Raw genomic sequence first — 12,471 nt, forward strand, 5'->3', positions numbered from 1 at the left:
AACTGATTTTTGGCCTCACACCAAATTGGAGTTCCCCCACACACCAAGCTTCCTGCTACTGACAGGACCGGAAGATTCCACCCTACATTTCTATGGGTCACACAAAATGCAGTCAGTCAGTGCAGTAACAATAATAATTGTACTAATACTGTACAACTTTTATTGATATAACAGTCACAAGCCTGAATGAAGGAACACAGTCCAGCAGTATGACAACAATCATCTCAACACTTGGCATTATTTGAAATTGGTATAGACATTCCTGAGAGCATTAGAGAGTGTAAGACGGGAATTCACATATTGTCCTCAACAGACGTCTTGAGAGTCAAAGCTTCCCCAGGTATTCAAAGAGGAAGGCTGAATTCAACATTGGTTCCTAGGAGATATGGCTCGTGCCATCTCTGCGTAACTCCCCATGAAAGGATCTGTGGTGACACTTATGAGTAAGAGAAATAATTAAGCAGATCTTTGGCTTGTTAAATTAGCTCCAATGTTTGAACCACTTTTGTGGTACCTCATGATATGACCCAGAGCAAGTTGTCAGAACAATAGTAGGAATGTTGTATTCCATTGGTGCTTGCTGAACAGGAGCAGCAACATGGTCAACCCAGGAAGAGGTTGTGGATGAAGAACCCCTTTGCAATCATGCCAGCCAGTGCCCAGAGTTAAAGAGAAGAGTAAAAAAAAAGAAATCTTATGTACAAAAAAAAGCATGTCAACTTAAGAGGCATCAGGCATGCAGAGATCAGGCACTGCCTCAAAGATGGGAAATTGGGGGCTTACGTGCCCAGGTGATTGGTTCCAATTTCAGCTAGACAGTTCATGAATGGCATGTTACAGGCCTTGAAGCAGAACGACTGCCTTCTCTCTTAAAGATGCACAAACCTGAGGATTAACAGGAAAGAATCACAAATAGAAAAGAAAGTAGTATCTATTTAAAGTTAGAAAAAATATGGCAGAGCAGTTTGAAGAAAACCACAGAACTCCAGCGCATTCTTTGCAACGTTTTTTATTGATAAGATAACTAGTACAATACAATATACTGCTGTATAAAAGATTGATGTTGATGAAGGCAAAATAAAGCAGATAAGCAGAGTAACTTGTACAAACAATAGGGATTATAAAGAGCTATTGGTAGCCTGGCTTTATGTCAATTAGAAGGTGACTATTGCTATTAAAATGGCAAATATATTCACTTGAAAATCCGTTAATGGTGATGCACTCACGAAGCTGACTCAAATGTAAGTAAAGAAATAATTTGCATTTATACAGTTGCTTCTTTGAAAAAAGTGCAGTGGGATCTTTTACGTCAACCTGACAGGACAGACAGACTGCAGTTTAATGTGTTACCCAAAATAAAGCACCTCCAACAGTGCCACATTCCCAGTGTACTGCACTGACGTGATTTTATAACTCAGGTGGCTGGACCACGCCTTAAACCCACACCTTCCGGCTTGGAGGTTAGAGTGCTCTGCTGAGCTAAGTCCAGTAACGTAACTCAGTGGTAGCATTATTGGTCAGTTAATATATTTGATGTGATTGGTGAAATGGCTGGATCCAATCCCTGGTTGCTTTCTAACCTCAGGTGAACTACAATATATGAATGGAGTTACAAATCAAATACCATCTGATGCCGGCACCATAACATCCAAATAAAATGAATCTTGTATGTATTGGGTTGTGGTAGACCATTAATGCCAAGAGATTACATAATTTCAGATCAGCAGAGTTTTGAGTAAACGCAACAGTAATTAGTAAAAACAGAGCAAGAACAAACATGATGATTATAAGGAACATTTGTGTCCTTAGAATGGTAGAAAGCAAAATGGAATATACATGCACAGCACTGGTTTATTTTATCAGTTAAATGCTAATTTAACTTTGAAATATTTAAGGAACAGGCGAATGAAGAACTTAAATCTCTGGTGATAAATCTGTGTTGATTTCCCCTTCCCTTCTTAAAGGCACCGTCTCCAATACAACGTTTCTTGAAGAAGATTGACAGGTCCATTATTTGCCCACTGGTCTGACAATAACGTTTTTGAAACCTTTCACATCTTTCAGTTTGTTGCAGTCAAAATCCACAGCCAATTTCCTCAGGCCTGGTTTCTGAGGGGTAAACTTAACCCTCACCTTCACTTCCTGGCCAGGTGTAATCGACTGTAACCTGAAACAAACAGAGGGATGTTAGAAGATATTTTTATTGATTGATTTAAATGTGTGGCATCCATTATTGAGTTGCTAATTCTTCAACTTCAACTGATGCCAGACAAATAGAAAATCCATCAGTCAACCAGTTTGGTGTGCCCAATATTCTACTTAATATCACTGGGGGAGGACCAGCAACACAAGAATTGCAGTCATCCAAATACATTCTGACACATCTTGAGAATGTAATTTTAAATAAAAGACGATAGAAAATTAAACACCATCTTAAACACCACACATATGATCCGTCATACAACAGTCATATAATCCTAGAATTGTTAGCAATTCAAATAATTTTCCAATTACTGCAGTGCCTTCCACTCTCAATTTTTAAAAATTATTTCATCACGCAGGTATCATCTCTTCGGATAGAGCCATCTGGTCAAATTTAATTTTCTTCATATGTGCTCCATTTCAAAATGTGACAAAATTCTTCCACATTCTTTGTGGGAGAAACAGCAGCACAGGAAACCCAGGTACCAGGAGTTTGGGAATCTGCATTTTCCTTCTTTCACTTGATGTTTTAGCACCAGCAGAACTGTTTCCACAGAGGCATTTGTACCCTTAAAGCTCTGTCTACTTTATTCTAAATCTATCTCTGCTATCACAGGGTGCCAAGAATAGAAAGTCCCCACTCTGCTTTGCAATTTTAAGAAGGTAAACATAGATTCATTTAACATAGAAGGAGGCCATTCAGCTCATCACACAGCGCTAGCTCTTTAAAAGAGCAATTCAATTAGTCCAACATTTTCCACAGTCCTACAATTCTTTCCTTTTCATGCATTCATCCAATTCTCTTCTGGAAGTTACCATTGAACCTCCTTCCATCATCCCTTTCAGCTTGCAAAAAGTTGTTTTCACTGGTTGGTCAATCAGTAGCAAAGATAGATTTAGTATCATCAGTAGACAAGCAGAAGAGGAAGTTAAAATAAGCGTTTGCATGAAAAGGCTCATTAGAGTCTGCAATGCTTTATCACAATTGGCTATTGAAGCAGAGACTATAACATCATTTTAAAGGGATTTGGATAAATGTTAAAGAAGGAATAATTAAAAAAGAGACAGTAAAAGGAAGGAAAATTAAATTTGACCAGACGGCTCTATCCGAAGAGATGATACCTGCGTGATGAAATAATTTTTAAAAATTGAGAGTGGAAGGCACTGCAGTAATTGGAAAATTATTTGAATTGATAACAATTCTGAAATGTGACATTAATAGTGGGGACATTAGCTTAGAAATTGTCATCGATACTAACCTATTTAATTTGAATGGGTTAACACCTCTACTATAATGGGGGATGGAAAGGGTGTCATTTGATCATCTCATCTGATTAGACTAACTGTGATTTCTAGGATTATATGACTGTGTTGTATGACATCAGCAAGGATCATAGAATGGAAATTGACCTCATATGACTCAGTTCCATACTGGACAATGTTTTATTCACTGAGCCAGTTGGGGAGTTAATTCTGTTTTTTAATTAGCTGGATGTTGATGAATTGGGTGATGGACAAAGAAAGAGAAAAAAAAGAATTAGAACACATTTCATAACAGCAAAATGCCCCAAATTACTTTACAGCCAATGAGGTACAATGAAATACACTTAATTTGTGCAAGACATGTCCTCACAAACAGCAATGTTATAATGACCAGATAAACTATTTTAGATGATGTTGGTTGAGTGATAAATATTGGCCTGGACTCTGGGGAGAACTCCTCTTTAATCTTTTATTGAACCCGTGAGAGGGCAGAGAGGGGGCCGGTTTAATGTCTCATCCACAAGACAGCACCTCCAACAATGGACCACTCCCTCGGCACTGCGTTGAAGCCTGGATTATGTGCTCAAGTCCCTGAATGAGGACGGAAACCGACAACTTTCCAGATCAGAGGCAAAAACGTTACTGCTGAGGCATTTTGCTCAGGGTGCTGAAAACTGCAGGTTCTACTTACGGACATGGAACTTTCTGCTCATCTGTGAGGCCGACTCCCTCCACCAGGAATGTACCATCGCACAAATTCACCGGCATCGGATTGGTAAAGCAAATTTCTGCTGTTAGATCTCGGTACTGCACTGGCTCTCCTATGATCTGAAACAACAAAAAAAAAAATTATTTTAACTCTTAATGAAGTGAATAAGGGACATATTTGTCTCTGTTCATAAAAATAAACAATTTTTAAATGAAACTATTATAAGCCTCTTCCATTATTAAAATGTTTTTTCTTTCTTTTTACATAAAAAAAGAGCAAAATATACCCTAGTTGTTGCCATGTCAATGGTTTGCATGCTCCAACTTTTTAAATTTTAGCTCCTTTGATCCTAATTCCAACTCTGTTAAGCAATATATAACTGCTCCATTATAAGATGTGCTAAGGTATTTGATTAAGGCAGATCTGGGTAATATTTGAGATTCAGAGCAAGCATGGGATGCCACAATGGATGGAAGGTTGGGCATGGCAGGAATGGAAAGTGGAAGTGTTAGGGTAGGCCAGGGAAGGCTAAGGTACATCTTGTGGTCGTGGCAATATGACAGTGGAGACATAAAAGACAGAATGGGGAGGTGGGGTCTGAGTCCAGAAAGAAGTTTTCAGCCTCCTCAGGACACTAGCATTGGGGCAAAACTCAAACCCCTGGCAGAATTTAAGCTATGGGTGTGCAGGAAGACACATTTTTAATGATGTGCTGGGCAACATTTCAGGTAAAACTATTTTTTGTCTTTTGTTAATTTTTAGACTTCTTTGCATGTTTGGAATCAGCTTAGGATACATGGGGTTGGTCGAAAGTTAAGGGCAATTGAGTATTATGCAGGTAGGTATTGGACATTGGAGCTAATAATCGATGGAAAGCGGGGAGCACGTAATTGCGCTGAGTAGGGATTGGTGTATGGGTGGATTAACAGTGTTTTGGTGTAGTTCTGTCAGTAGTTTGGAGTAGTTTTAGAGCAGGCTTTCCTTGCTTGAACACATTCCTTTGCTCAAGGTTTGATCAGGTCAACTTGACAATATATTTGGACCACACCATCTGATTCAATGTTCTCAATACTGTTTTAGGTTGGGGTCCACCAGTAAGTGTAGGCTAGTGTGTGAATGTAGGTTTGGTCCTCAGAAGTCACATTTTCCCTCTCTTTATTTGGAGTGTATTATCATATTTGATTGTGAGGAATAAGATTTCGCAGCTGAATCTGAGGGTATTGCACATCTGGTATTGCCATCACTATAGCCCAATGGGTGCACAGCCAGATTGTTTGGTACTAGAAGTTAATAGAAAGGAAGTGTCGAGGCTCAGCGCTGTGTCTACCTGTTACCCCAGGCTCATATGCCTCTGTAGAAGGCATAACTATAATGCAAACAATCACAGTCCTATTTTTACAGAATGGTCAGAGAAACAGTCAAAATAGCCTATTTATGAATTTTCCTTAAGCATTCTGCTGATTTTGTGTTCAAGTGCGCAAGCAGTGTGCCAACTGATGGCATAAGATCTAGAGATTTACAAATGCTATTTAGTTCATAAGGTATCTCATGTATGGAAAATTGTTATGGTGGGATGTTATTTCCAACCATATTTCTCAGTAATTATTACCTTAATGTGTAGATCTGGATTCTGGAGAGTAATCACTTTTCTAGTAACTAGTAATTCTTCAGCCTCATACTCCATTGCAAGGGCCACGATGAGAATCTGATTGTGTTCTGTCAAGGACTGTCCATAGTTCGAGTAAAGCACCTGCAGAGTCTCCGTCTTTTCTGAAGAAAAGGAACAAAGGATGAATACTAAATGAAGTTTTATGTATTTACCATGTAAAAATACATGTGATATCTTTGCTTTCTGATTGGCCATCAGCTCTGTAGTCCCAGCAGCACCAAAATCAAGTAGTTGGCCACAGCTGGAACTACAGCTAGTCTCCAAAGAAGACGAATGATTGATCATGGACTTCAGACAATTCTGTGGATTTTGGACAGGCCTGCCTGGCACACCCCAGGGAGGAGTAGGAGTGGTGTAGGGGCTATGTTTTAGAGGTCGGAAGGGAGGGTTATGATCTTGGCCAGGGGAGGGGGCTCGAATGGGCACAGGGAACCATCCAAAGTTGGTACTCCCCACCTTCTTGCCCGGCAGTAGTCTACACAGTGAAAGCTGCTGGGCTTCCTGCCTTGCTTCTGCCTTTCCCTGCTGCATGTATTATAACAGTGCAGGTGGAATCAGGCCCTTAAGTGGCCATTAATTGGCCCATAGATGAGCAGGCTGCCTGACGTAAAATGGGAGACAGGTCAGGGGTGGGTGGGATGGCAGCGGGTAGGCCATCTGATGTATTTTACTGGCCCCTGCCTTCAAACCTGCCAGTGGGGGTGACGGAAGGGAGCATAAATCTCAGTCCTTTGTCTCTAACACAGTCACCTCACCTTGAATAATTCAGTATGTGAAATGCTTTGACATAACAGCATAACAGTTAAACACAAATCTTTCTCATGAGATAAAACTGTTCTGTATTAAATTACCCTATTAATACACTGATCATCCACTACTTTTTTCCACGTGCAATAGCTCCTGACCTTATGCAGCCTTAAGCTAGAGACTCCACATTCATTTGTAAAGAATTAATTAACTCAGTAACTTCAAGTTTTCCTAGCTCCCAGTTAGCTGAGTATTACTTTGTTGGCAGGTTTAAAATGGTTTTCCCTCCACACCGCAGCCTTCCTCACCTCCCGCAGCAGCCTCTCTGCTCAACACCCCCACAGCCTCTCTTAGCCCCGCAGCCTTCCTCATCCCCCTGCAGCCTCTCTCTCCAACCCCCTCTGCAGCCTCTCTCCGCTATCCCCCCCCACCCCAACAACCTCTCTCGTCGCCGTCGCTCCGGTGATCAGGCTGATGCGCTGCCACTCACCTTCCCAGTGCTCGCAGCAAGCGCAAGGAGAAAAACAGCCTGGGATTGGAGGAGCAGCTTCTCACAGAGCCCTGCTATACAGCCTAAACTCAATGATTATTTGAAAAAAGTGCCGTTAAATCTTCTCTCAGTTTTTTGTGTTTTATATAAACAATCTCAGTAGCTCATGTCTCTGCTTTTAGCTAAATATTCTTGTTCTGAGTAACAAGCTGATCAATTCATGCTGTATGGTCAATATCTTTCCAATAATAGGATGTCCAAAACTGCACATTGTTCAAACTATTGCCTTGTACGAATTTCTGTGCCAAGCTTTATGCATTAAAACCCTGTCCTGGATCCTGTTGTTGCTTCACCAGGTTAGCGGCTAAGCATCCGTACTGAATGACAGTTTAGAGGTGGAGCTGGAACCATTTATGCTCCCTGGGCCTTACAATGACTTGGCTTCAAAATGACATTTTAATCATCACATATCCCTTTCTCAAAGTCAAAATGTACTTTTGCATTACCTTCATGCGGTCTAATCGTGAGTTTGGCTAGATCTTTCCAGCTACATTCTTGAATTGATTGCCCATTGTAGAGGATTGTTTTGGCACACAGGATCAACCTGCAATTCTTCACCACCGAGGTTTGGTTTGAGAGAACAGCAGACACTTCAAAGTCAGCTCCGTTCAAGTTGACTTTCTCAGCTTTCAATTTTAAGAAGAATTTCTTCTCTGGCTCTGGAGTCAGTTTGTTCTTCATATCTGCTTTCGTGAAAGCCTCTCTTTCCTCCTCAGAACCTTTGTAAAATTGATTAATTGTGGGATATATTAGAACAGCAAACATTTTTTCTTTTTTAGGAAAAATTTCCCAACTTTGATGTGTGGCTACAGAAATAACCTCATACTCCAACACAGAAACCTGATAGAAACTGAAAATTTTATTCCCTGATGAAAGACTCAGTCTTCCCACTCAAGTATAAAGCTTTCTTAAATAACCTTTTTTTTTAATTGTCTTAATTTTCAAGGATATTAAGTTCCAAATCCATACAAATTTGGAAATAATTGTTAACTTGAAGCTCGTTCAGCGTACTGAAATGAGTGTGATCTATGGACCAAAAGGGCTATATTTCTCTGCTGCACCACTCAAAATCAGGTGATCTGGCAGCTGAAGAAGAGGGACAATAGGTTGCAGATATCTAATCTGCATCCCTGCTCCTCAAACTGGTACCATGAATTTTACTCCCAACAGGCCGAACCAGGGATCTTGGCCACAGTGGTGGCAGGGAGGCAGTGGTATTGTCACTAGACTCCTAATTCAGAGACCCAGAGTAATGCTCTGGGAAACCCAGGTTTGAATCCAATAAAAACAACTGGAAATAAAAGTCTAATGATGACCATGAAACCATTGCTAATTGTCGCAAAAACACATCTGGTTCACTGATGCACTTTAGGGAAGGAAATCTGCCACCCTCACCTGGTCTGGCCTACGTGTGACTCCAGATCTGCAGAAACGTGGTTGACTCTTAAATGCCCTCTGAAATGGTCTAGCCAGTCACTCCATTGTATCAAACTGCTAAAAAGCCAATAAAGAGGAATGAAAGTGGATGGACCACCTTGTATCGACCCAGACACTGGAAATGACAATGGCAAACCCAGCCTCGTCAACCCTGTAAAGTCCTCCTTACTAACATTTGGGGGCTAGTGCCAAAATTGGGAGAGCTGTCTCACAGACTAGTCAAGCAACAGCCTGACAGTCATCCTCACAGAATCCCAGACACCACCATCACCATCCCTGGGTATGTCCTGTCCCACTGGCAGGACAGATCCAGCAGAGGTGGTAGCACAGCAGTATACAGTCATGAGGGAGTTGCCCTCAACATCGACTCCAGCTTCCGTGAAGTCTCATGGCATCAGGTCAAACATGGGCAAGGAAACCTCCTGCTGATTGCCATGTACCGCCCTCCCTCAGCTGATGAATCAGTGCTCCTCCATGTTGAACACCACTTGGAGGAAGCACTAAGGGTGGAAAGGGCACAGAATGTACTCTGGGGGGACCTCAATGCACATCACCAAGAGTGGCGCGGTAGCACCACTGGAGATCGAGCTGGATGAGTCCTAAAGAACATAGCTGCTAGACTGGTCTGTGGTAGTTGGTGAGGGAACCAACAACAGGGAAAAACCCTACTTTACCTCATCCTCACCAACCTGCCTGCTGCAGATGCATCTGTCCATGACAATATTGGTAGGAGTGACCACTGGACAGTCCTTGAGGAGACAAAGTCCCGTCTTCACATCGAGGATACCCTCCATCGTATTGTGTGGCACTACCACTGTGCTAAATGGGATAGATTTCGAACAGATCTAGCAACTCAGGACTGGGCATCCATGAGGCGCTGTGGGCCATCAGCAGCAACAGAATTGTACTCCATCTGTAAACTCATGGCCTGGCATATCCCCCACTCTGCCATTACCACCAAGCCAGGGTATCAACCCTGGTTCAATGAAGAGTGCAGGAGGGCATGCCAGGAGCAGCACCGGGCATACCTAAGAATGAGGTGTCAACCTGTTGAAGCTATAACACAGGACTACCTGCGTGCCAAACAGCATAAGTAGCAAGTGATAGACAGAGCTAAGGGATTCCAAAAACAATGCATCAGATCTAAGCTCAGAAGTCCTGCCACATCCAGTTGTGAATGGTGGCGGACAAATAAACAACTCACTGGAGGAGTTGTCTCCACAAATATCCCCATCCTCAATGATGCACATCAGTGCAAATGATAAGGTTGAAGCATTCACAACAATCTTCAGCCAGAGGTGCCGAGTGGATGATCCATCTCGGCCTCCTCTGGTAGTCCCCAGCATCACAGATGTCAGGGTTCAGCCAAGTCCACGTGATATCATGAAACGTCTGTAGGCACTGGATACTGCAAAGGCTATGGGCCCTGACAATATTCCGGCAATAGTACTGAAGACTTGTGCTCCATAGCTTGCTGCACCCCTAGCCAAGCTGTTCCACTACAGTCACAACACTGGCATCTACCCAGCAATGTGGAAAATTGCCCAGGTATGGCCTGTACACAAAAAGCAAGACAAAAAAACTCAGCCAATTACCGCCCAATTAGTCTATTCTCGGTCATCAGTAAAGTAATAGAAGGAGTAATCAACAGTGATATCTAGCAGCACCTGCTTAGCCACAGCCTGCTCACTGACATCCAATTTGGGTTCAGCCAGTTTGGCTTCTGACCTCATTACAACCTTGGTTCAAAAATGGACAAAAAAAGAGCTGAACACCCGAGGTGAGGTGAGAGTGACTGCCCTTGACATCAAGGCAGCATTTGACCAGGTGTGGCCCGAGCAAAACCAGTCAGTGGGAATCAGGGGGAAAAATCTCCATGATTGGAGTCACACCTAGCACAAAGGAAGATGTTTGTGGTTGTTAGAGGTCAATCATCTCAGTTCCAGGACATCACTGCAGGAGTTCCCCAGAGTAGTGTCCTAGGCCCAACCATTTTCAGCTGCTTCATCAATGACCTTCCTTCCATCATAAGATCTGAAGTGGGGGTGTTTGCTGATGATTGCACAATGTTCAGCAGCATTCATGACTCCTCAGGTACTGAAGCAGTCCATGTCCAAATGCAGCAAGACCTGGACAATATCCAGGCTTGGGCTGACAAATGGCAAATAACATTTGTGCCACACAAGTGCCAGACAGCGACCATCTCCAAACCAGAGAGAATCCAACCATCGCTCCTTGATACTCAATGGCATTACCATCACTGAATCCTGCACTATGAACATCCTGGGAGTTACCATTGACCAGAAACTGAACAAGACCAGCCATATAAATACTGTGATTACAAGAGCAGGTCAGAGGCTAGGAATCCTGTGGCGAGTAACCCACCTCCTGACTCCCCAAAGCTTGTCCACCATCTATAGGGAACAAGTCAGGAGTGTGATGGAATATTCCCCACTTGCCTGGCTGAGTGCAGCTCCAACAACACTCAAGAAGTTCGACACCAAGCAGGACAAAGCAGCCCGCTTGATTGGCACCTCTTTCACAAATATTCACTCCCTCCACCACCGACGAACAGTGGCAGCAGTATGTACCATCTACAAGATGCACTGCAGAAACTCACCAACTCCTTAGGCAGCACCTTCTAAACCCACAATCGCTATCATGTGGAAGGACAAGCGCAGCAGATACATGGAGACATGACCACCTGGAAGTTCCCCTCCAAGCCACACACCAACCTGACTTAGAAATATATCGTTGTTCCTTCACTATCACCGGGTCAAAATCCTGGAACTCCCTCCCTAACAGTGCTGTGGGTGTACCTACACAACAGGGACTACAGCAGCTCATGAAAGCAGCTCACCACCACCTTCTCATGGGCAATTACGGATGGGCAATAAATGATGGCCTAGCCAGCGATGCCCACATCCCATAAATGAATTTAAAAATGCCAGGAAAGATGGGGCTTGGAAAACCAGTCATTTTCCCTACTCCCCACTGAAGTACTGCTGATGCCAGGTAATGCCAGAGGACAGGTACCAGAGTACATGGCCACAACTGCTCTGATGGGTCTAGTGGTCTTGCTGATGGACAAAAATCATTCGGCGTCCTTTACGCTAATTTAAGTGAAGTGCTTCAGAAGCACATTTCTGCTTCTTGGCAAGGGTGTTCCTCTACCTGAAATTGGGGCTCCTTCTTTCTGGTGGTCATCCTGCTGCATGTCTGCCCTGTGTGCTTAATGACCCATCACCCAGGGGGAAAAAAAAATCATATAATCATAGAATGACACTGTACAGGGGGCCATTCAGCCCATCATGCCTGTACCATCTCCTTGAAAGTGCTATACATTTATCCTGTAGCTCTGTAAATATTCGCCTTTAAGTATTTACACCATTCAGGGAGTGCATTTCAGCTCATAACAACTCACTGCATAAAAAAAATTCTGCTCATTTTGTCTCAGGTTCTTTTGCCAATCATCTTTTATCTACGTCCTCTGATTACCAGCCTTCCTGCACCAGAGGCAGTTTCTCCTTATTTACTCCAGTAAAATCCTTGACAATTTTGCACACCTCTATTAAATCTTCCCCTAACCTTCTTTGCTATAAGGAGAACAACCTCAGCTTCTCTAATCTCTCCACTGGAATGGAAACACTCAGCAGATCAGTCAGCACCTCTTCCAGGCTTTCAGAAACGAGAAACATATTTCAGGATGATGGCCTTTTGCCAGGTTGTGATCATCATTTCCCTTTCTCCTTACACTTACAAAAACAAAAAAGCTAAAAGTTAGTTATTTTTGAGGCTGCTTGATTCTGAACTGTGCTTCTGCTAAAGACACTCCTGTGTATGATGAAAACTATAATGTAGGGTATATGAATTAAAGGATGACCCTAAAGTAGG

At 42.7% G+C, this 12,471-nt stretch overlaps 1 protein-coding gene across 2 annotated transcripts in view; it reads right to left on the reverse strand.

Annotated features, from left to right (window-relative positions):
- Nucleotides 1-993: 993 nt before the first annotated feature.
- Nucleotides 994-12,471, reverse strand: part of LOC144688614 (protein-glutamine gamma-glutamyltransferase 2-like) — a 68,539-nt gene continuing 57,061 nt past the window's right edge. For both annotated transcript variants that reach the window (XM_078555390.1, XM_078555391.1), the window contains exons 10-13: nt 7,587-7,859; nt 5,784-5,944; nt 4,157-4,293; nt 994-2,167 (exon numbers count right to left, since the gene is read on the reverse strand). In XM_078555390.1, the coding sequence (XP_078411516.1) occupies nt 2,011-2,167; nt 4,157-4,293; nt 5,784-5,944; nt 7,587-7,859 (728 nt within the window). In that variant the 3' untranslated portion in view covers nt 994-2,010. The remainder of the gene's footprint in view (nt 2,168-4,156; nt 4,294-5,783; nt 5,945-7,586; nt 7,860-12,471) is intronic.

Source organism: Cetorhinus maximus, chromosome 13 (genome assembly GCF_964194155.1).
Source record: "Cetorhinus maximus chromosome 13, sCetMax3.hap1.1, whole genome shotgun sequence".
Taxonomy (NCBI): Eukaryota; Metazoa; Chordata; class Chondrichthyes; order Lamniformes; family Cetorhinidae; genus Cetorhinus; species Cetorhinus maximus.